The sequence below is a fragment of the Callospermophilus lateralis genome, chromosome 14 (genome assembly GCF_048772815.1).
Source record: "Callospermophilus lateralis isolate mCalLat2 chromosome 14, mCalLat2.hap1, whole genome shotgun sequence".
Classification (NCBI taxonomy): domain Eukaryota; kingdom Metazoa; phylum Chordata; class Mammalia; order Rodentia; family Sciuridae; genus Callospermophilus; species Callospermophilus lateralis.
The window spans coordinates 34,053,742-34,075,378 of NC_135318.1; the positions used below are offsets into that span (position 1 = coordinate 34,053,742).

Sequence of the window (21,637 nt, forward strand, 5' to 3'; positions counted from 1 at the left end):
CAGTAACCCTGCTTGTAGGAACTGCCAAAATGGTGGTACCATTTTATATTCTCATTAGCAATATATTAGGGCTTCAATTACACCAATTCTGTGATTCTGCACATCCTCCTCAATACTTTTATTGTCCATCTTTTTAATCTTAGTAAGTACAAAATGGTATCTCATGTGGCTATGATTTGCATTTCCCTAATGACGCTAAACATCTTTTTATGTACTTACTGGCCATCTGTATATCTTCTTTGGGGAAATATATTCAAATGAATTGTCCATTTTTTAATTGGGTTGTCTTTTTTATTATTATTGAGTTCTAAGAGTTTTCTATATATTCTTAATTTTGATCAAGTCTAATTTACCTATATTTTTCTTCTGTTGCTTGTACCTTAGGTGTTGTATCTAAGACACTCTTAACCCACTCCAAGGTACAAAAACTTACATGAGATTTCTTCTAAAATTTTTATAGCTCTTACATTTAGATTTTTGATCCATTTTTAGTTCCTCGAACATGAAATTCATTCTCTTGCTTTATAGCTATCTAGTGGTACTAGTACTATTGGTTGAAAGAACCATTCTTTCTCCATCGATCTTTGAGCACTATTTTTAAAATTTTGTGTGGAGATTTATTTCTGGACAATCAATCCTATTCCATGATTTATATGTCTATCCTTATGTCAAATCCATAATCAAATTTACTACTGCTTAGTAGTAATTTTTGAAATTGGGGCCTATGAGCCCTTTGACTTTGTTCTTTTTCAAGATTGTTTTGTCTAGTATGGGACCCTTGCATTTTTTTTAACATATTTTAGGACCAACATATTAATTTATGCAAAAAAATATTCAGATGGAATTTTAACAAATATTATGTTGAATCTGTAGATCAATTTGGGGAGTATTACCGTCTTAATGATAGAACGTCTTCTAATAATGAACACGGGATATCTGGTCCTCTTGCATTTCTCTGAATAATGTTTTCAAATTTTCAGTGTGAAAGGTTGCACTTTTTCTGTTAAATTAATTTCCTTTTAAAAAATATTTTATTAGTTATTGATGGGCCTTTATTTATTTGTTTATATGTGGTGCTGAGAATAGAACCCAGTTTCTCACACATGCTGGGCAAGCACTCTACCACTGAGCCACAACCCCAGCCTCATCTTCTGTTAAATTTATTTCTAAAGTATTTTATTCTTCTTTATATTTTTATTAGTGCATTATAGTTATACGTAATAGTGGTATTCTTTGTGACACGTACATACATGCATATATTGTAATTTACTCCATTTCATTCTCTAGACTTCCCCTTTCCCTCCCTTCCTCCTTTCCTGGATCCCCTTTCTCTACTGATCTTTCTTCTATTTATTTTATTACCTTTATTTATTTAATTTCTAATAGGTACATTATAATTATACATAAAAGTGTGATTCATTGTGATATATGCATACAGTACATGGCATAATTTAGTCCATTTCATCTCCCAATACCTTCCTCTTCCTCCACTCCACCCTGCCCTTCAATGACCTTCCTCTATTATACTATTCTCCCTTCTGTTTTCATGAGATTCCCTTTTATTATTCCTTATTTCTCTTCGCTTCCACACAGGAGAGAAAAGATTTGACCCTCATCTCCCTGAGTCTGGCTTATTCACTTAGCATGTTGTTCTCTAGTTCTATACATTTACCAGCAAATGATATAATTTCATTCTTCTTGATGGCCGAGTAGAACTCCACTGTGTACATATGCCATACATTTTCTTCTCTTCTTTTATTCTTTTTTTTTAAATTCTTTTTGAATTCATGTTTGAATTATTCATTGCTCAAGTAAAAATGATTTTTGTACTTTTATCTTGTATTCAGTCACCTCACTGAACTTGTTTATTAGCTCTAATTTATGTGAGTGTGTTCCTTAGGATTTTCTACATAAAAGATCATGGCATCAGAAAATAAAAACAGTTACACCTTCCTTTATTACATCTTATTTTTGCCTGATTGCCCTAGTTAGGAGTTCCAATGTAATGCTGAACATAAGTGGCAAGAGTGTATACCCTTGACCTTTTACTGATCTTAAGAGAGATCTTTCAGTCTTTCACCAGTAAGTATATGCTATGTTTTCCACTGCTTTTCTTGATCAGGTTGAGAAAATTCCATTTCTAGTTCATTCAGTGTTTTTAATCATGAAATGGAATTAGATTATTGTCAAATGCTTTTTCTACATCTGCTTAAACATCATTTAATTTTTGCCCTTTATCCATTACATGTTACATTAGCTGATTTCCTATGCTGAGATGTATACTGTTTAAAACTGTAGAAGTTTAAAAACAGACCACTAAATAGTTATTATAAAGGGTCAGTTGGTCCCATTGTTTTTGAGACTGTGGCAAGGCAAAACATCATGGCAGGCAGCATGTAGTAGAGCACAGCTGTTTACCTCATGGGAGTCAGAAAGCAAAAGAAAAGAGAGGAGGGGTGTAGGTCCCAACAGGATTTTCAAGAGCACGCCTCCATGACCTAACTTCCTCCCACTAGGCCCCACCTCCCAAAGGTTCTACTACTTCCCAATAGTACCACAGGATGGTGATCTAGCCTTTCACACATGGGTCTCTGGGGAAAATCTTAGATCCAAACTATAGCAACAGTAATACAATAAAAGCAAATTCCTTTTGGGAAAAATGAATGAAGGGGTATGCAAGTTAAAAAAAGATTAAAGACAGAATTAGTGGTAAAGTTGAAAATGCAGAGACTAGAACAACTGTCAAGTAATTCTACCTATAAACAATCCTTTTTATCAGGGAAACACCAGAATACTTCCTGCTCGCTACCTCCTTTTCCACTGAGTCTCCAACATATGGTTGGTAGTCAGCTGCAAAGTGACAACTATTACCAAAGTGTTTCTCTTCTATTCATTGAATAGATAATTTTTTTTTCTTTCTTTCTTGGCATAAGAAAGCTTCTATATCGACTTGTATAAGAGATAGAAGAATTTATTAACTCTAATTTATTAGAAAATTAGGTTACACCAGGTTGTATGCGTGTGTACAAGCACATATGTACACTCATTTTTTTTTATTACATAACATATAAACTCCCTTAACAAATATTCAAAAAATATAAAAGGTGAGCCCACCCTGTGCAATTGCTATGTAGCATGATCCCTGATACACCATACACCCCTAGTAGGCAGTCAAGGATAGGATCAAGATACAACATTTTAATATTCTGTCCAGGGTATGTGATACAGGTTTATAGCAGAAAGAGACATTTTTTGAAAAAAATTAAATGAGATTTGAGTTCTAAGCCATGTGACTTTGAAGAAATCCTACACCTATAATCCAGAAAAACCATGCCGGATTTTCTGGGCTTCTAAGGAGAAGACCAGCAATACTTGAGTTCTTGGTAACTGTCCCAAAGCTGTAAGATACTTCTCCCATGAGAGGTTAAAAGTAAAGAAAGGGTTTCCACTAATCCATACAGCATCTATAAGTGAATCAGAAAAAAAGTACCTCTTCCTCTGAGTAAATGAAGCTCCATTCCAATCACATAGCATGATGAGTGGAGCACAGCTGGATTTCAAGACTACACAGCCCTAAGCCTGGAACCTTCATAGCAACTTCACAACTGCCAGAGGGCAGAGTCATTGGTGCCAACAAGACATAAAGTAACCATGGCAGTGCTGCCAGGAAGATCTGAAAGGGTCTTTTTTGCATGTTCCTCTGAAATCCCCTGCATGCTGTGAATCAGAACTGACTTGAGAGAAGCAAGATAAAACTGTACTAGATGAAAATATAACCTCAGGGTGGGTCATAGGAGGACCCTAGTTGGGTTGCTTGGCAAGCTCTATTAGAAAGGGTGAGAGTTGCCTAGGGAAAGGCAATCAGGTGTCCAACAGTCACTAAACATAATGAAGAGAATCAGATGCTATTTTAAAAGAACAACTGCCCAGAAAACTCTCAGGATCTATGCATATGTATATATAAATCATTTTATGTAACTTAAATTTTGACTAAACTAACTTCATCTACAAAATGTACATCAAACATAATCATTTCTTACCATCTTTACTAATATTTCTCTATTCTAAGCCATCATCATCTTTTGGCAGAACTATTATAATAGCTTCCTGATTGGTCTTCCTCCTTCCTTCTTGCCACCTTAGAATCAAATCCCCATTTATCTAGATTAATAAAAAACCCATCATTCCCTGCTATAAAACCCCCTTGTGAAGGATTTTTCAATAGGCTTTTCAATAGCAGAAGGAATAATCACAGTTGCATTTCAAGTGTTTATGCCAACACTTGTCCAAGTTGGGTTAATGCCCCAAGGGGTAAACTCTGACCAACAGGAAACAAGCAATGGGACTCTTCTATGAGGTGGGAGTTTCACATAGTAGAAGACAACCAGCTCAGTTTTCCTGCAAGTTAAGGCCTACTTGGTAGCATCTTTCCTCCTTTCTTGCCTCATTTATTGTTTTCTTTCATTCTTGCTGTTCTGGGTTTGTACCACTCAATAAAACCTTACCTCCAGTTGCTTTCTGAGGACACAGGGCCCAAGCCCTACAAAGCAGCTAAAATGACCTTTTCTGCAGTCCTATCACACACAAAACTGCTTTACCACACTTCAGATTCTGAAGTCAGACAGATAATAGTTGTACATTCTTAGACAAAGGTATTTCACGTCTCTTAGCCTTATTTTATTTATATATAAAATATGAAGTATAATAAAACTTACTGAAATTAAACAATGTAATATAAATGATGCTAGCTAATTATTTATATTAATATTTCCAGTGCTTAATATATCATCTACTACTCTGTAGGTGTGCCTAATGCCTGCAATGTTTACAACAGTACATTTTCTCTATATTTAAAAAATTCCAATTAAGTAGCAAAGATTGAAAGATCTGTAAGGTCTCAATACAAATGGCCAGTAATCTGTAAAAACACATTAAATCTATACATGAATGCTCGGTGAAAAATGCCCCTTTATTGCAAATAATTCACTTTACCTGGGTTTTTGCCTCTCCAACTTATCAGGAAAAACAATTAAGTCAAAAGTACAGATGTAGCCAGCTTTAGGCACAATATATTCCTGAGAGGATGCACACAAATCAAATTTCTGTAAATCAAACCATGTTTCACAAGCACTAGGGGAAAATCACCCTTTAAAATGACTTCAACAAATAATGCTATAGTAAACTGTTACTGTAAAATGAAGGTTTCTTCATAGCCAGTGATTATGTTGACTTATAATTTCATTAGGTTTTCATAAGAAAGGAAATACAGCAATCAGCATATGGCAACATAAACTCCCTCCCACCCCACATGAAGTCCCATGCTTGCTCAGGACTCTACAAGCAAGAAGATCATCACCAGAACTGAACGCAGCCAATGCTATGCCTGGAGTCTGTGAAACTGTGAACTAAATAAACCTTTGTTGTTATAAAGGTAAAAAAAAATTATGGCAACAGTATAGATTGAAACAGCTATGATGTTACTTTGTCTGACAAAGCAAGAACAGCAAATAGAAACAAAATATTCCTATACAACCAGTGTTCAAAAGGAAGATTCCAGTTAATAAAATCATCATAAGCACTTATATTATTGCAAGCTTTTGTGGATATATATATGGATATGGATAGTATTCATGCATAAAACTCACAGGAAAGGAATCATGATATCTCTGTGGTGGCTTAACAGGTAACTTTCATTTTTAAGGTTTCTCTTATGTTTTCCTTTATTTAAAAAAATTTTTCAGGCACATGCATTACTGTTTTTGATCTCACAAATGGACTTCCAAAAAGGAATCATTTGTTTCTGACACTTTTGGCTTTGGCAAAAAGTTGGGAAAATCACCACGTTTCACACTGGTAAAGCCCTTTCACAGAAAATATTTCTTGTATTATCTGAATTAAACTTGAAGAAAACAATATTAATATTGCTGGCAATCAATTTTACCATCTCTAATTTTCCTGATTACACTGACGGTATACAGGTATTGTTCTACTTCCTATAAATGTAAAAGGTAAACACTGTGCCTTCAAGGGCAGTTATGCAATGCTCCTAGACAGAATTCCAAAAGCCTGCATCTCTTACAAGAAGATGCCCAATTGTATAGGCAAATGTTGGCAACCTTGAGGAGTGTTCCTCACACTGGGAGTCTGTGCCTTTGGCAGCCACTGCAACAGACTGAATCTCAATTAGAGGCTTATCATATTGGTACAGAATGGTTTGTACAGCCTACTAATTGGAAAGCCTGCCTTTCTAGTAAATACTCCACTCTGTGGGTTTTGTTTTGTTTGTGGGAGTTGTGGGTGGGGAGTTACGAAGGACCGAACTCAGGGGCACTTAACCACTTGAGCCACATCTCCAGCCCTACTTTGCATTTTATTTAGAGAGAGGGTCTCACTGAGATGCTTATGCCTCACTGTTGCTGAGGCTGGCTTTGAACTCATGATCCTCCTGCCTCAGATCTCCCGAGCTGCTGGGATCACAGACATGCGCCACCACACCCCACCACTCTGTGGGTTTAAGATCTAGCTTCTTTTCTCCTCCCCTCCCCTTTGCCAAGCATTTTTGTAAAGCCACATGTCAAGCGCCTATGAATCGTTGGTTATTTCCTTTACTCTAGAAGATACAATGACATAGGAGAAAAAAAAAAATAAGGGTTTCTCCAAGGAATCATGAAAAAGACACATGAAAGTTTCCTTTCTTAAATCTAAGAAGTACACCAGGTACTGCCCACAGTCTTTATAGAGTTCTAAGTCAAATGGTTTCTGGACAGTGTTATATTGCAAAAAAAAGAAAAGAAAAAATGACTCAATATTTAGACTTCTATTTAATGTTTTGTGCTTGATTTTTCAACTTTTGATAGAATATATTGGTACCATTCACTCAACATATGATATACAGAATCTGCAACATCCAAAAAGAGATACATTAAGATACTAAGAAAGAGTTGGTCTACTTCTAGATCAATATTACTAATCAGTAGGGAAATGCAAAGCAAAACCGTAAAGGAATACCACTTCACACCCATCAGGAAGAACTATCATTTTAAAAAATGAAAATCCTAAGTGAAGACGTAAACAAATTGGAACTCTTGTGCATTGCTGATATGAGCGTAAAATGATACTGTCTCTATGGAAGAGTTTGATGGTTCCTCAAAAAGTTAAACATAGAATTATAATTATATAATTATAATACTATAATTATATAATTATAATACAATATAATAACTATAATACACCCAAATTAACTGAAAGCAGGGACTCAGATAACTTGTATGCTAATGATCACTGCTGAATTACCACAATAAGTAAAATGTGGAAACAATCTATCAACAGATGAGTGGATAAAGAAAATAAAGTACACACATACAATGAAATGTTATGCAGACTTAAAAAGGAATAAAATTCTGACATGTTACAACTTGGTTGAACCTTAAAGACATTATATTAAATGAAATAAGCCAAACATAAATTAATAAATATTGTTATGATTCCACTTATAAGAGATATTAGGTCAGGTAAATTCATGGAATCCAAAGGTATTACAGAGGTTACCGGGGATGAGAAAATACAGGAAGTCAAAACTTAATGAGTATAGATCTTTTGTTGGGGATGACAAAAAGGTTCTGAAAATGTGTAATGTGATGAATACTGTATACATTTGTGCCATGTTAAATGGTGAAAATGGCAAATTTTAAAAAAAAGATAACTGACTTTAAACAAAAGTAATAACAACCTAGGGTAGGCTTACAACATATATATATATATATATATACACATATATATATATATATATATATATAAAACAATAACAGCATCAAGATAGGAAGAAGAAAAAGGAAGCAAAATATTAAGTTCTTATACTTTAAGTGGCACAGCAAAATATCACTCAAGGGTAGACTGTGATAAGTTAAACTTATACCTTACTGCACTAAAATAAAAGACTTAAGTCTAATAAACCAACAAAAGAGATAAAATGAAGCCATAAAACATCAAGAATCAAAATATAGCCTGATCCAAGAATTTATTCCCTAGAGAAATTCCTTGATAAAATGCAATATATATTTTTTTATCATCCAGTGAAAGGTTTATTAAAACTTAATCAGAAGTACAATTAAATCAATGAAAGTAAATGGCAAAAGCACTCACTGCCCAGACTGGTGAGGTAAAACCCAGAATCGCAGCCTTAGCTCCATCAGCAACATACGGAATGATATTTTCTCCTAGACGTGTATCTCTAAACAAGGCTCTGAGGATATTCAAAGCATGAACCTAGGACAAAAAGTTCAAAATTAGCTGTGGGCTAATAACTATGGTGATTCTAAATCTGTATATAAAATTACAAGAAGAAAGTAATAATATGCAAATGAAACAGTAGATTTAATAAAATAATAATTGATAAAAATAATTTTTAGACATTAGTAAGAACAATGTAATAAAAAAACTTGATCCAATGAACCTATGAGGAATCCTGAATCTAACAAACACATTCTTTTCAATGAACATTTATTTTTTAAAATGGCCTCAAACTTAGTCACAATAAAATACCAAATAATTATTATCTTATAGATTATGCTGTCATCACAGTGGAAGTGAGTTATAGTTTTTCAAAAACAATTCTAAAATGGAACTACCATATGACCCAGCTATCCCCCTACCCCTCTGTATATATCCAAAAGATCTAAAATTAGCATGCTACAGTGACGCAGTCACATCAATCAATGTTTACAGCAGCATACTTCACATAGTAAAGCTATGGAACCAACCTAGGTGTCCTTCAATAGATGAATGGATTAAAAAAAGTAGTATATACAAATAATGGAATATTACTCAGCCATAAAGAAGAATGAAATTATGGTATTTGCTGGTAAATGGATGGAACTGGAGACCATCACGCTAAGTGAAATATGCCAGATCCAGAAAGTCAAAGGCTGAATGTTTTCTATGATAGTCAAAACTAGTCCAAGATAAGGGGGTGGGGGGAAGCAGGGACAAAAAAAGAGCGGGGGAGGAAATTCCATCTAAATAGAAGAAGGATCAATGGAGTTGAGGAAGGGGACTGAGGATAGGGAAGAGGGACAGGATAAGGAAAGAACAGTAGAAAGAATCTGACCTAGCTCTACTATGTCAACATATGAATAAATATACCACAGTGAAACTCACCTTTATGTATACCCACAAGGCACTATTTAAAAAAAAAAAAAAAACTGTAACTGAATAGCAGAAAAATCAGTAGAGTAGAGGGAAGAGAATAAGGTGAGGGAGACAGGAAGGGAAAATGGAAATACCGGGAACTGAATTTTTACTTATACATTACATTATATTCCATGTTTTTATAATTATGTCAAAATGAATCCAAATATTATGTATAATTAAAATTTTAAATAATTCTAAAATTGACACATTTAAAACACTGGTCAAAGAAAATTTTTAAACATATTTAGAGATGAACAATAATGAAGTTGCTACATATCAAAACTTATAGGCTGCACCTTAAGTGGAGCTAAAAAACAAACAAACAAACAAAAACAGAAAGAAAGAAAGAAAGAAATGCTTTAAATGTGTACTTTAAATGGTCTGTTTAAAAAAAAAAAAAAAAAAAAAGACCAAAATTGGATGTGCTAAGTCCACTTACAATGACAATTATAATTTTTTACAATAAACTCAAAATCAATTATAATTTTTTACAATAAACTCAAAATAGAAAACGGAAATAAAAAGAACAATAGAAATTTCTTTTAAACAGCACAGATATAATTAAGGGCAAACAAAACCAAAAGCTGATTCTCTGTAACAAACCTCTGAGATTTACCAAGAGAAGGCACAAACACAAAATTATGACTACCAATGAGGACATGACTGCAGACAATGTCGAGAATAAAGCAAAAAACAAAACCAAGACTAATCCTATACTAATCAGTAAAAATAATAATATCATACATACTATATATTACATATCATATATAAAATAAAAAATCTCCTAAAAATAGAATTTATTAAAACAAATAACTGAATACCTAGATACTACCATTAAATAAATAAAATCAATAATTAAAATCCTCCCAGACTTAATTTTAAAAAATCAAATAAATTAACTACAGTAACAAAAAAAGGTATACCCGATTTTACAAATTAATTCTATAAATATTGAAAGAATAAAAAATTGCCATTTTATAAGCTATCAAGAGAAGACTCACAGATTTGAGTCTAACACATCCTGACTATCAAAACAAGGTATAAATAATTACTTTGGTAAAATGATAGTATCTTTTTTTATTTCTAATTTTTTCTTTGTTCTTTTTAGTTACACATGACAATAGAATGTGTTTTGACATATCATACATACATGGAGTATAACATCCCATTTTTGTGGTTGCACATGACATGGAGTTACACTGGTCGTGTATTCATATATGAACACAGGAAAGTTATGTCCAATTTATTCTACTGTCTTTCCCATTCCTAACTCCACTCCCTTCCCACCACTCCTCCCTGTCCAATGCAGTGAACATCCACTCCTCCCTCCGGCAAGCCTACTGAGTCAGCATCTGCATATCAGAGAGAACAAGTCAGACTTTGGCTTTTGGGGATTGGCTTATTTCACTGAAAATGATAGTTTCCAGTTCCACCCATTTACCAACAAATGCCATAATTTCATTCTTCTTTATGGCTGAGTAACATTCCACTATGTATATGTACCACATTTTCTTTATCCATTCATCTGTTGAAGGGCACCTATGTTGGTTCCATAGCTTAGCTATCGTGAATTGAGCTACTACAAACATTGATATGGCCGCAGCACTATTAGTATGCTAATTTTAAGTCATTTAATATGTGCTGAGGAGTGGGATGACAGGGTCAAATGGTGGTTCCATTCCAAGTTTTCTGAGGAATCTCCAAATTGCTTTCCAGAGCAGTTGCACCAATTTGCAGTCCCAGCAGCATTGTATGAGTGTAAATGGTAGTATCTATTAAAGCTGAATATATATGCATATTCAAAAAAAAATACATATGTTCACCACTAAGCATATATGAAAACATATAAAAATGTTCATCAAGAATAGAATGGATAAGCCAAATGCAGTGGCCCACATCTGTAATCCCAGAGGCTCGGGAGATTGAGGCAGGAGGATTGAAAGTTCAAAGCCAGCCTCAGCAAAAGCAAGGCACCAAGAAACCAGTGAGACCCTGTAGCTAAATAAAACAAAAAATAGGGCTGGGGATGTGGCTTAGCAGCCAAGTGCCTCTGAGTTCAATCCCCAGTACCCGTCCCCTCCCACACACAAAAAAGAACAGAATGGATAAATTTTATACTACTAAATAGTAACAAAAATGAATAAATCATAGTATTTATGGATGAATGTCATAAACCTAATCTGAGCAAAAAAAAAAAAAACCATCAAAAGTATGGTTTATAATATAGGATTTCATTTTTATAACATTAACGTAAAAGGTAAAACTAAAGTGTTAGAAATTAGGATCTTGGTTACTGTCAGGGAAAGAGTGCTGATTAGAAGAGAACATGAAGGGGTCTTGGTGTCCTAGAAAAGTTCTGCTTCTTTCTTGTTACACAAATGTGATCACTTTGTGAAGCTGTAATGACTTGCACACTGTATATTATAATTAAATCTAAAAATGCATGTAAAATACAACAGGGACAGCATGAGAAAGGAAGAACATAAGCCAATCTCAATTATGAACCCAGTGAGAAGCATAAATGTATATCCTTTTTAAAGAAAATTTAATAATGTATAAAAACATGTCAAAGTTGAGTTCATTCTCAGTATGCAAATATATTTAAAAATCAGCATAAGTGCTGGGAATGTAGTTCAGTGATGGAGCACTTGCCTAGTGTGTGCAAGGCTCTTCAATCCCCAGCATTGAAAACTACAACAAAAAGAATAACATGTAATTCATGATATTTGAAAATTCTTGGGAAAAACAAAACATATTTATCTCAAATGATGCAGGAAAGCACTCAAGAATTGTTTTTTTTTTTTTTAATCAGATAAAGGACAGATTAAAAATTTCAACAAATAACAACAACATAAAGATGCCTGCTATCTCTATTTCTAGCAAAATTGTGCTACAGGTTCCAGCAGCAAAATAAGATAAGGAAAATTTTTAAAAGACTAAGCATTAGAAAGCTAACAAACTTAGGATTACCTACTAGGGATACAATTATCTATAAAGAAAATCCCAAGAATTCATAGACAAGTCATTAGTTGTTCTATAGCAGTTCAGGTAAGTTGCTAAACATAAGTACAACAATCACCAAAAAATCAATTTCATTCTCACAGAGCAACAACAGATAATATAAAATTTTGAAATATCATTTATAAGAAAAATATATAGAAATAAATCTCACAAAAGGTCCATAAGACTTTTATGAGGAAAAAAAATACATTCTTACCCACAAAGTATAAAAATTTCTGTTGCTTACCAGCACCTTGGTATTATCAGACCTTTACAGTTTTTACTTTTCTGTATGAAGTGGTGTTTACTAGTTTTGTTTTGCATTTCTTTGATTATTAGTTAGCTTTAACATCTTTTCATATATTTACTAATCTTGTGAATTCTGTGAATTACCTGTTCCAGAGATTTTGCCTACTTTTAATTATTTGCCATCTTTTGTAATACTTGTTGTTTTAAATATTTTTATTAGTTATTGATGGACCTTTATTTATTTATTTGCTTATACGTGGTGCCAAGAATCGAACCCAGTGCCTCACACATGCTAGGCGAGCAGTCTACCACTGAGCCACAATCCCAGCCCAAGACTTGTTGTTTTAAAAACTATTTTCCTGATAGTAATTCCTTTTTGGTTATTTGAATTACACATATATTTTCCTCATTGAGGGCTTCTCTTATTTTGCTTATGGTTTTGATTATTGTAGAGAAGTTTTAAAATTTAATTAAGTGGAATATGTCAGCTTTTTCCTTTATGGTTTGTGCATTTGGAACTTATTTAAGAAATCCTTGCATACCCCGAAGTCAGAAAGATATTTTATATTTTCTTTTAAAAGTCTTAAAGTTTTGCTTGTCACACTTCTTTGTTTATGTTACCTGTAATTTGATTTTTTATATAAAATATGAAAATAATTTTGTTTTCCATTTAGAAAAATAACATATAAGCATTTTTGATACAATTTGTTATTTTGTCCTCATTTATACTATTTATACTATCATAATCATGTACTGTTTGCATACACAGACAATTGTTTCTGTCCATTTCATTGATCTGCTGGTCTATCACTGGACTAAACTGATGATTTTAATTACTATACTTTATAATAACTTATAATATCATATAGGATGAATCTCATTTTTTCCCCCAGAATTAACTTGACTATATTCATCCCATTACATTTCCATCTAAATTTTGGAATCACTTTGTTAAGTTCAACAAAATGTCCTCTTGGAATTTTTGTTGGAATTTAAAGTGAAAAATTGGCTTCTTAGGGAAAATAACTTCTTTTTTTGATATTGAATCTTCCATGAGGTATGGGAATGTAGGTCAAGAGAGTGGCTTCCTAGCATGCAATGGGGCCTTGGATTCTATTCCCCTGAACCTTGCCCCCCCCACCCCTGCAAGAATGACAATGATATGGCTTATTTCTCTATTTATACATCTTCCTTAATATTTTTTTTTTTGAAAAATGATATTTAAGCCAGGTGCAGGGGCACGTGCCTATAGTTCCAGCAATTCAGGAGGCTGAGGCAGGAGGATGGTTTGAGCCTAGGAGTTTAGAGATAACCTGGGCAATCCAGTAAGGCTGGGGTTGTGGCTCAATGGTAGAGTGCTCGTCTAGTATGTGTGAGGCACTGGGTTCAATTCTCAGCACCACGTATAAGCAAATAAATAAATAAAGGTCCATCAATAACTAATAAAAATATTTAAAACAACAAGTATTACAAAAGATGGCAAATAATTAAAAGTAGGCAAAATCTCTGGAACAGGTAATTCACAGAATTCACAAGATTAGTTAAGTATATGAAAAGATGTTAAAGCTAACGAATAATCAAAGAAACGTAAAACAAAACTAGTAAACACCATTTCATACAGAAAAGTAAAAACTGTAAAGGTCTAATAATACCAAGGTGCTGGTAAGCAACAGAAATTCTCATACCTTGTGGGTAGGAATGTAAATTCCATCAAACACTTTGGTGACAATGACAGCATCGAAGTTGAATACGTACATATCCTATAACCCTGCAATTCTAATTCTAGGTACACAACCTGTGGCAACACACTATGTGTAAGGAGAAACAAAAGAATGTTTGCACTTGGTTTATAATAGAAGAAAACTGGAAACAATGCAAATAGTGTCCATTCAAAGAAGGTATGAATTGGAATAAGATGCTAAAACACTTTTCAGGAATGAAAATGAAGTGAAATTTACTAATGTTAAAAAATAATGTTGACTGTAAAAACCCAAACTATAAAAAAGATGTGTAGATAATGCCATTTGGGTAAAAGATTTTAACAATCTAGCAAAAATGCATGGAAATGATAAATACTAATTTGGGTCAGTGATCACAACTGAAAGGGAAGAAAAGGGAATGAGATGGGGAGAAATCGACGTATATGCTTGTAAAAATTTTTTTTAATTTTTGTTTTATTTTTTTGGTACTGGGAATAGAACCCAGTAGGCAAGTGCTCTACCATTGAGTTATATCCCCAGCCCTGCAACTGTATCTGTAATATTTAATTTCTTATACTGAATTGGTTTCATAGATGTCCATTATTCACAGCATAAAAAAGTTTATTTTATGCTGACATAGTTTGGAAATACATAGTAAAAATAATAAATAAGCCATGGGAGGGGAGAAAGAAAGAAAATTATCAACTAAAGCCTAGAAGACAAATCACAGACTAAATTTTAAAATTTCACTAATTTCCTAAAAACAATTAAACTGCCATTAATCACCTTGAAATAGAGGACAGCAATAATCATACAGAACAACTTAAAGGAAAACCCCCTTTTTTTTAAATTTTCCTCTAATTATGTTATATACTTTTTAAAAATACTTTGTTTTAATTAGTCATACTCAACAGTAGAATGCACTTATATACTTTGATATATCATACATAGATGGGATATAATTTCTCATTTTTCTGAGTATACATATTGTAGAATCACATTGGTCATACAGTCACATATATACATACAGTAATAATGTCTGTTTCATTCCACTATCTTTCTTATCCCCACATCCTCTGTCTTCCCCTTCTTTCACTTCCCTCTACCTAATCTAAGGTAATGCTATTCTTTTTGTGTGTGTGTGTTATAATTCTTAATACACATATATACCACAATTTTTAATATCTCTGTTTGTATATAAAGTATGTTGACACCCAATTCAAGTCTTCATACATGTACTTTATATAATGATGTCCATCATATTCTACCATCCTTGCTAATCCCCTGCCCCATCCCTTTCCCTCCCACCCCTCTTCCCTATCTAGAATTCATCTATTCCTCCCATGCTCTCCCTCCCAATCCCACTATGAGTCAACCTCCTTATATCAGAGAAAACATTTGGTATTTGTTTTTTGGGGACTGGCTGACTTCACTTAGCATTATCTTCTCCAACACCATCCATTTACCTGCAAATGCCATGGTTTTGTTCTTTTTGAATGCTGAGTAGAATTTCATTGTGTATATGCCACATTTAAACCCCTTTATTTTTAGATGTTCTTACAAAACTAGGAATTTTTAAAATGATAGTATAAGAAAGTATAAACAATTATATTTTTCATATTTCATTGGAAAACATCTTGAAATGATAATTTTTGAAAGGTCTTAATTAACACGTTAAATTTTTAAACAAAGTATCTTACAGTCATTGGTCACTATGTACCACATATTAATAAACACTGTATTTTTCCCCTAGCCCAACTACATTCTGACCCATGGCTTCTTTTTAACACCTCCCACGGGTTCTAAAATAAAAACATAAAAACTGGCTGTACTTGATCATAAACTTTAGCTCTCATTATATTCCCTGACTGAGCATGGGCCTCCTGCAGTTGAGTAGAAACATCCAACTTTGAAGCATTTACTAAGAAAGTGTAGATTACAAGGGTCAAGAATTACAAATTACTACCTAGCATTGCAGTGGAGTTGTGAAGAATGTTTAACACAAGTTCAGACACAGAGGAAGTGACTAAAAAGGGTAAAATATTAGTTAAAATTAAAAAGTCAGATACTACATTTTAGGGAAAGACTCAACTACTTAGTTTCAAAATGTACATTAACTCAAAGAAACAAACATGAATTCTAAAGTAATTGTATATCCACTTTCCAATTTGTAGATGCAATAGTAATTTTATAAAATATCTTTTATCAGTTCTATGTTTACACCAGAGTTTAAAAATAGTTTTTTGTTGTTGTTGTTGTTTGTTTGGTTTGGTTTGGATTTTTTAATAGTACTAGAGATTAAGCCAGGGGCCCTCTATCATGAGCTACATTCCCAGCCCTGTTTCGTTTTGTTTTGTTTTTCTTTCTAACTTTGAGATAGGGTCTCACTAAACAGCCTCGGCTGGCCTCAAACTTGCGTTCCTCCTGCCTCAGCCTCCCGAGTTGCTGAAGATCACAGGCCCGTGACACCACAACAGGCTAAAAATATTTTGACCTACATATCAACTAAAGTAACAGCTTATTTTATGGACAGGAAAGACAGGAAAACAAAATCCAAACTTTAAATGCCTGATCTTTTAGAGTTCTTTATTTTTACCAGATACTTTTAGAAAATAAATATGTAGCAAAGATTTTAGCAGGGTTTATTTATTTTCATTATTACCTGAGGAACTGTGCTTTGTGAGTCACAAGCAGGCCCAGCCAAGGAGATTAATTCTTTCATTGTTATTTTCAACAAATCCATTTTGCCTTTCTTCGGTTCAGATGCCAACAATGCCTATTAAAAAAAATTAAAATGCAGCTATTAATGAGCTCTTATTTTACATACAGCAATTTCTTGCTTTCGTACATCAATAATCAATTCCCATATTCAAAATTCTCTTAAAAACATACAGCTATTTTTTTCCCCCAGTACTGGGTTAGAACCCAGGGGCATTTTACCCAAAGCTGCAGGCCCAGATCTTTTTATTTATTCTGAGACAGGGTCTTACTAAATTGCCCAGGCTGGCCTTGAAAGTGTGATCCTCCTGCCTCAGCTTCCTCCAAGTCACTGGGATTACAGCACACCCAGCTCTTTCTAACTACTCCAGTCCTTAAGAGCCACAATTAGGTGGCATCAGATACAATAAGCAAGTCACTTTGGGTAACAAATTTATCCAAAAAAAAATTCTCTTCGGTTGATTCAACAACAAAACAATAAACCCTCTGGGTTAGAGTTCTTGTAAGGAATTTGAGGCTTCCTAGAGATTGATCAACTTCTTAATTTTTCATAGAAGACTCTATTCCTGGAAGACTAATCAAATCATTGTATTTGAAACTCCCTGGGACAAGAAGGAACACTGCGAATTCCAAAGGGATCTCATATTTGAATTTTGCAGGAGCTGCTTATTCACTTTGTAACAAACACTTCACCAAAATCCAAGAAACATAAAAAAGGAATATCAATCCACTTGAGGCAGTAAAAAGGAATGAAGTGCTGATCCATGTGACAACACAGATAAACCTTGAAACATAATGCTAACTGAAAGAAGCCAGACACAAAGATGTCATATTGTATGATTCCATTTACATGAAATGTCCAGAACAGACCAATCTGTTGAGACAGAAGGTAGATTAGTGGTTGCCTAGGGCTAGGAGCAGCAGCGGTAGAGGGAAATGGGGAGCAACTGCTAATGGGTTTGGAGGTCTTTTCAGGTGATATTCTAAAATTAGATTGGGCTAATGGTTTACAGTTCTGCAAATATACTAAAAATCATTAACTCACACTTGAAATGTACGAATCGTATCATAAGTGAATTATATCTCCCCAAAGCTATTAAAGAAATATCACTTAGTAATCTTCTCAGATTCCCTTCTTCCATAATCTACTTTTCTTAAATTATGTAGCCTCTGGCTCCCCAGAGCAAAAGTTTTAAGCTAATCAACATTTTCTAAGCATTTATAAGCCGGAAAAGAGGAAAATCTAAAATATGCAAGTTTATTTTTATTTTAATTTTTGGGAGTGATGAGGATGAAACCCAGGACCTTGGCCATGTTAGGTAAGCACTCTACCACTAAGCTACACCCTCAGCCCTGAAACTCTAGAACAGAGGGGGACACCCTGATTTGAACCTATTATTGGAGGAGATCCCTGAGAGAGGGACTTTGACCAAGACAAGTGAGGTCCTTGGCACTTACACATGAAGAAAAGAATTGCAGCACACATCAGTCAGAGACACAGGAAGAGGTTATTTGGGAAAGCAGAAACATATTCAAGAGAGAATGCAGGCTAACTCAAGAGTGAGAAGCTTTGGGCTGGGGTTGTGGCTCAGCAGTTCAGCTCGCCTCACACGTGAAAGACCCTGGGTTCGATCCTCAGCACCACATAAATAAATAAAATAGAGATATTGTGTTCAAATACAACTAAGAAAATAAATAAATATTTTAAAAAAGAGTGAGAAGCTTTGCGGATAAAGCAAAAAATACACATTCCAGGGAGAATGTGGGCTATCTCCAGAGGGAGAGACAACCACAAAACAAGTTTAAAAGAAATTTCTCACAGTACACTTATGCTCAGAAAACATATATATTATTTTAATAACTATCAAAAATTTTATATCTATCTAAACAAAAGTAAACTTATAAATTAAGCAGGTAGTTTTTCTCCATAGCTAACACTAGGCAGAAGTTTTCATCAGAACAAAGAATATAATGTTACTGGTAAGTCCTGCTGAGAGAAATAGAGTATCTTTGAATATATTTTTCTAATAATTTAGACTTCACTCAACTAAAAAAAAAAAAAAGAAAGCTACACTCAATTACCAAAATATCTTCTTGGAACCACAGCTTTTTTCCCCCAAAGTACTGGGCAAAGTCATGGCACTTTTACTGAGGCTGGAGTAAAAAGGTACACCTGCTCAGTGCTCTGTCACCAAGATCAATACTTCATACTAGTTGAAAACCACAGAAAGAAAAAGTACAAAGCACAATATGCAGCATGACCTCACTGTCACCTTAACATTTGTCCTGAAATAGATAAATGATGCATAAATACAGGGAGTAGGAAAGAGATACAGTCAAAAGAACCACACAGATTCAAAATGGGTCAGACTGAGGCATTAAAAATAAACCGTGGGTATTCTGATATGCAGCAACCTTTAAAGTATTGTGAAAAAGAACACAGAGCCAACAGTGGCTCTAGTATGTTTTCCTCTGCATTCAGGAACTGTGTGCACACAGACATTTTTGTATCCAGAGGGGATAAGGAGTCAAGTGGTCTGGGCTCACGTTTTGGGGTGTTTTTCGTTTTGTTTTTGAGTTCTTACTATCTCAGTGGCCTTCGGCAAGTCACTTAACACTCCTATGTCCCAGTTTCTTCACCTAGAACATACAGAATGATAACAGTAGCTATCTCATAGGGTTTGGGGAAAGATTACATGAGGAAATGCACAGGAAATAACCATTAATAAATGTTAGCTACTATTAGGATTATGATCACCTTATGGTCAGTCATTTCATGGAAGAATTCAAGAAAACCTATTAACATTGGTTGCCTATAGAAAGTCTTGAGGGTCCTGAAAAGAGAGGAAAACTATTCTTTTGCAATTTGGAAGGTGGGGCAACACATACTTCCTGGAAGTGAGCAATGCATGTGCCACAGTGATGTCTGTCTACTTAATCCACAGGCGGAAATCTATACCACCTTCTGTTTATATTACAAGATTGACCTCTTGGAGGGTTCATTCCAAGAAAGAGCTGTCACAGAACACACTGTCCACACATTAAAACAAAGCCATAAATGCTATGGTGCTAAGGAGACAGAAATGTCCCTTATGCAATAAGCTCACTCAGTGTAGTCAAGGAGGTTAGAATACACTATCAAAAAACAAACAGCCAGCTGTGGTCCTATAGATACATACCTGTATGTAGAAGGGAATTCCAGCACTGCGCCTTGTAGCACAGAGTTTAGATGAAGGATCGCTGCTTTTGATTTCCTCCAAAACATTCCATAACCACTGTTCTGGCAGTTTTTGCAAACTCACATTAGGGCACCTGAAAAGTACATATGAGCAAACATTTGGAATTATCAGGTACCAAGAGATAAAAAGTGCAAATTAGTCCTATATATTAACCCTGTTAGAAAATAATAAATATCTTTGCATTGGGGGCAGAAGGGATGCTATTTAAAAAATGCCTCCCTTGTACTGTTCATTTACTCTCTTCTTTACTATTGGTCTTAGGATTTGAAGCTATTGAAGATTCCACATCTTAGAACTACTATGTACCAATCAAGTGTCTTATCTGCAAACTAAGCTTTAATACAGTCTTGCCTCCATATTCATAATGTTCAAGAGAAGGTTAACGTAAGACTCAAGATTTCCAACAAAGAATATAATTACAGTTTACTGTAATTTATGTTCTATTTTTATAGAGATTACACGCAAAGTAAACATGTTTTAAATTCTGTTTTCAACTCTCTCAAAATGTGGCTTACCACAAATAAAATTTTCAACAGAACCTGTGGTACACTAAGAATCAAAGCTATCTGGGAAGAGGCAAGAACATTTTGAGGTTATTTGAACGTTATATCAGTGGGTTTCTGCCCTTTTACTGTTTTCCTAGAGTACTTAAGATCATTTTTTGTAATTTTTAAACATATACCCTATCAGATTATATAACATTAATCTAAAGAAATAGCATATTCAGTGATAGGTAGACACAATTTTCTTAGAAGTATAATACCTACACATAACTGCAATTAATATGTGAAAATAAACATATAAAAGTCAGAAAAATATACTCTTTTTTAAATTGAGGAAAACAATCTACAGAAATATGACGGGCTTCCGATTTGTATTGAGAATTAGAAACACGTTTGGGATTTTTTTTTCCCCCTTATTCTACAATAGATTATTTCAGTTCCTATTTTTTTTTTTCTTTTTGTGTTTTTGTTATTCCTGGTATTAGGGATGAGCCCAGAGTACTTTACCACTGAGTCACATCCCCAACTCTTTTTAATTTTTCTTTTGAGACAGCATATTACTAAGTTGCTTAGGGCCTTGCTAAATTGACGAGGCTGGCCTTGAATTTGCAATCCTTCTACCTCAGCCTCCCAAGTCACTACGATTACAGGCATGTGCCACCATGGCCAGCAATAACTTCAGTTTCTGACTAATCATTTGCTCTTGGAGATAGACTGAATGCATTCTGAACCATAAGATGCAATATGAGTTTTTGTTGGTCAAGGGCAGAATATTATGGTTTGGATATGAGGTATTCCCCAAACAGCTCATGTGTTAATGTAGGAATGTTTGGAAGTGAAGTGATTCAATTAGTTTATGAAAGCTGTAACCTAATCAGTAGATTAGTACATCTGATGGCTTAATAATCTGAATGGATTACTGGGTGGCAACTAGAGGAAGGTGGGGCAAGGCTTGAGGAATTAGGTCACTAGGGGCGTTACATTTGGGAATTACATTTTGTCCGGGGGCTCCTTACATGTTCTCTCTAATTTCTTGCCA

At 34.2% G+C, this 21,637-nt stretch overlaps 1 protein-coding gene across 1 annotated transcript in view; it reads right to left on the minus strand.

Annotated features, from left to right (window-relative positions):
* The window catches only part of Thada (THADA armadillo repeat containing), a 313,209-nt gene that overhangs the window by 222,493 nt on the left and 69,079 nt on the right, over nt 1-21,637 (minus strand). Inside the window, exons 23-25 of the mRNA XM_076833305.2 lie at nt 20,036-20,168; nt 16,801-16,914; nt 8,143-8,265 (exon numbers count right to left, since the gene is read on the minus strand). Of these exons, the coding sequence (XP_076689420.2) occupies nt 8,143-8,265; nt 16,801-16,914; nt 20,036-20,168 (370 nt within the window). The remainder of the gene's footprint in view (nt 1-8,142; nt 8,266-16,800; nt 16,915-20,035; nt 20,169-21,637) is intronic.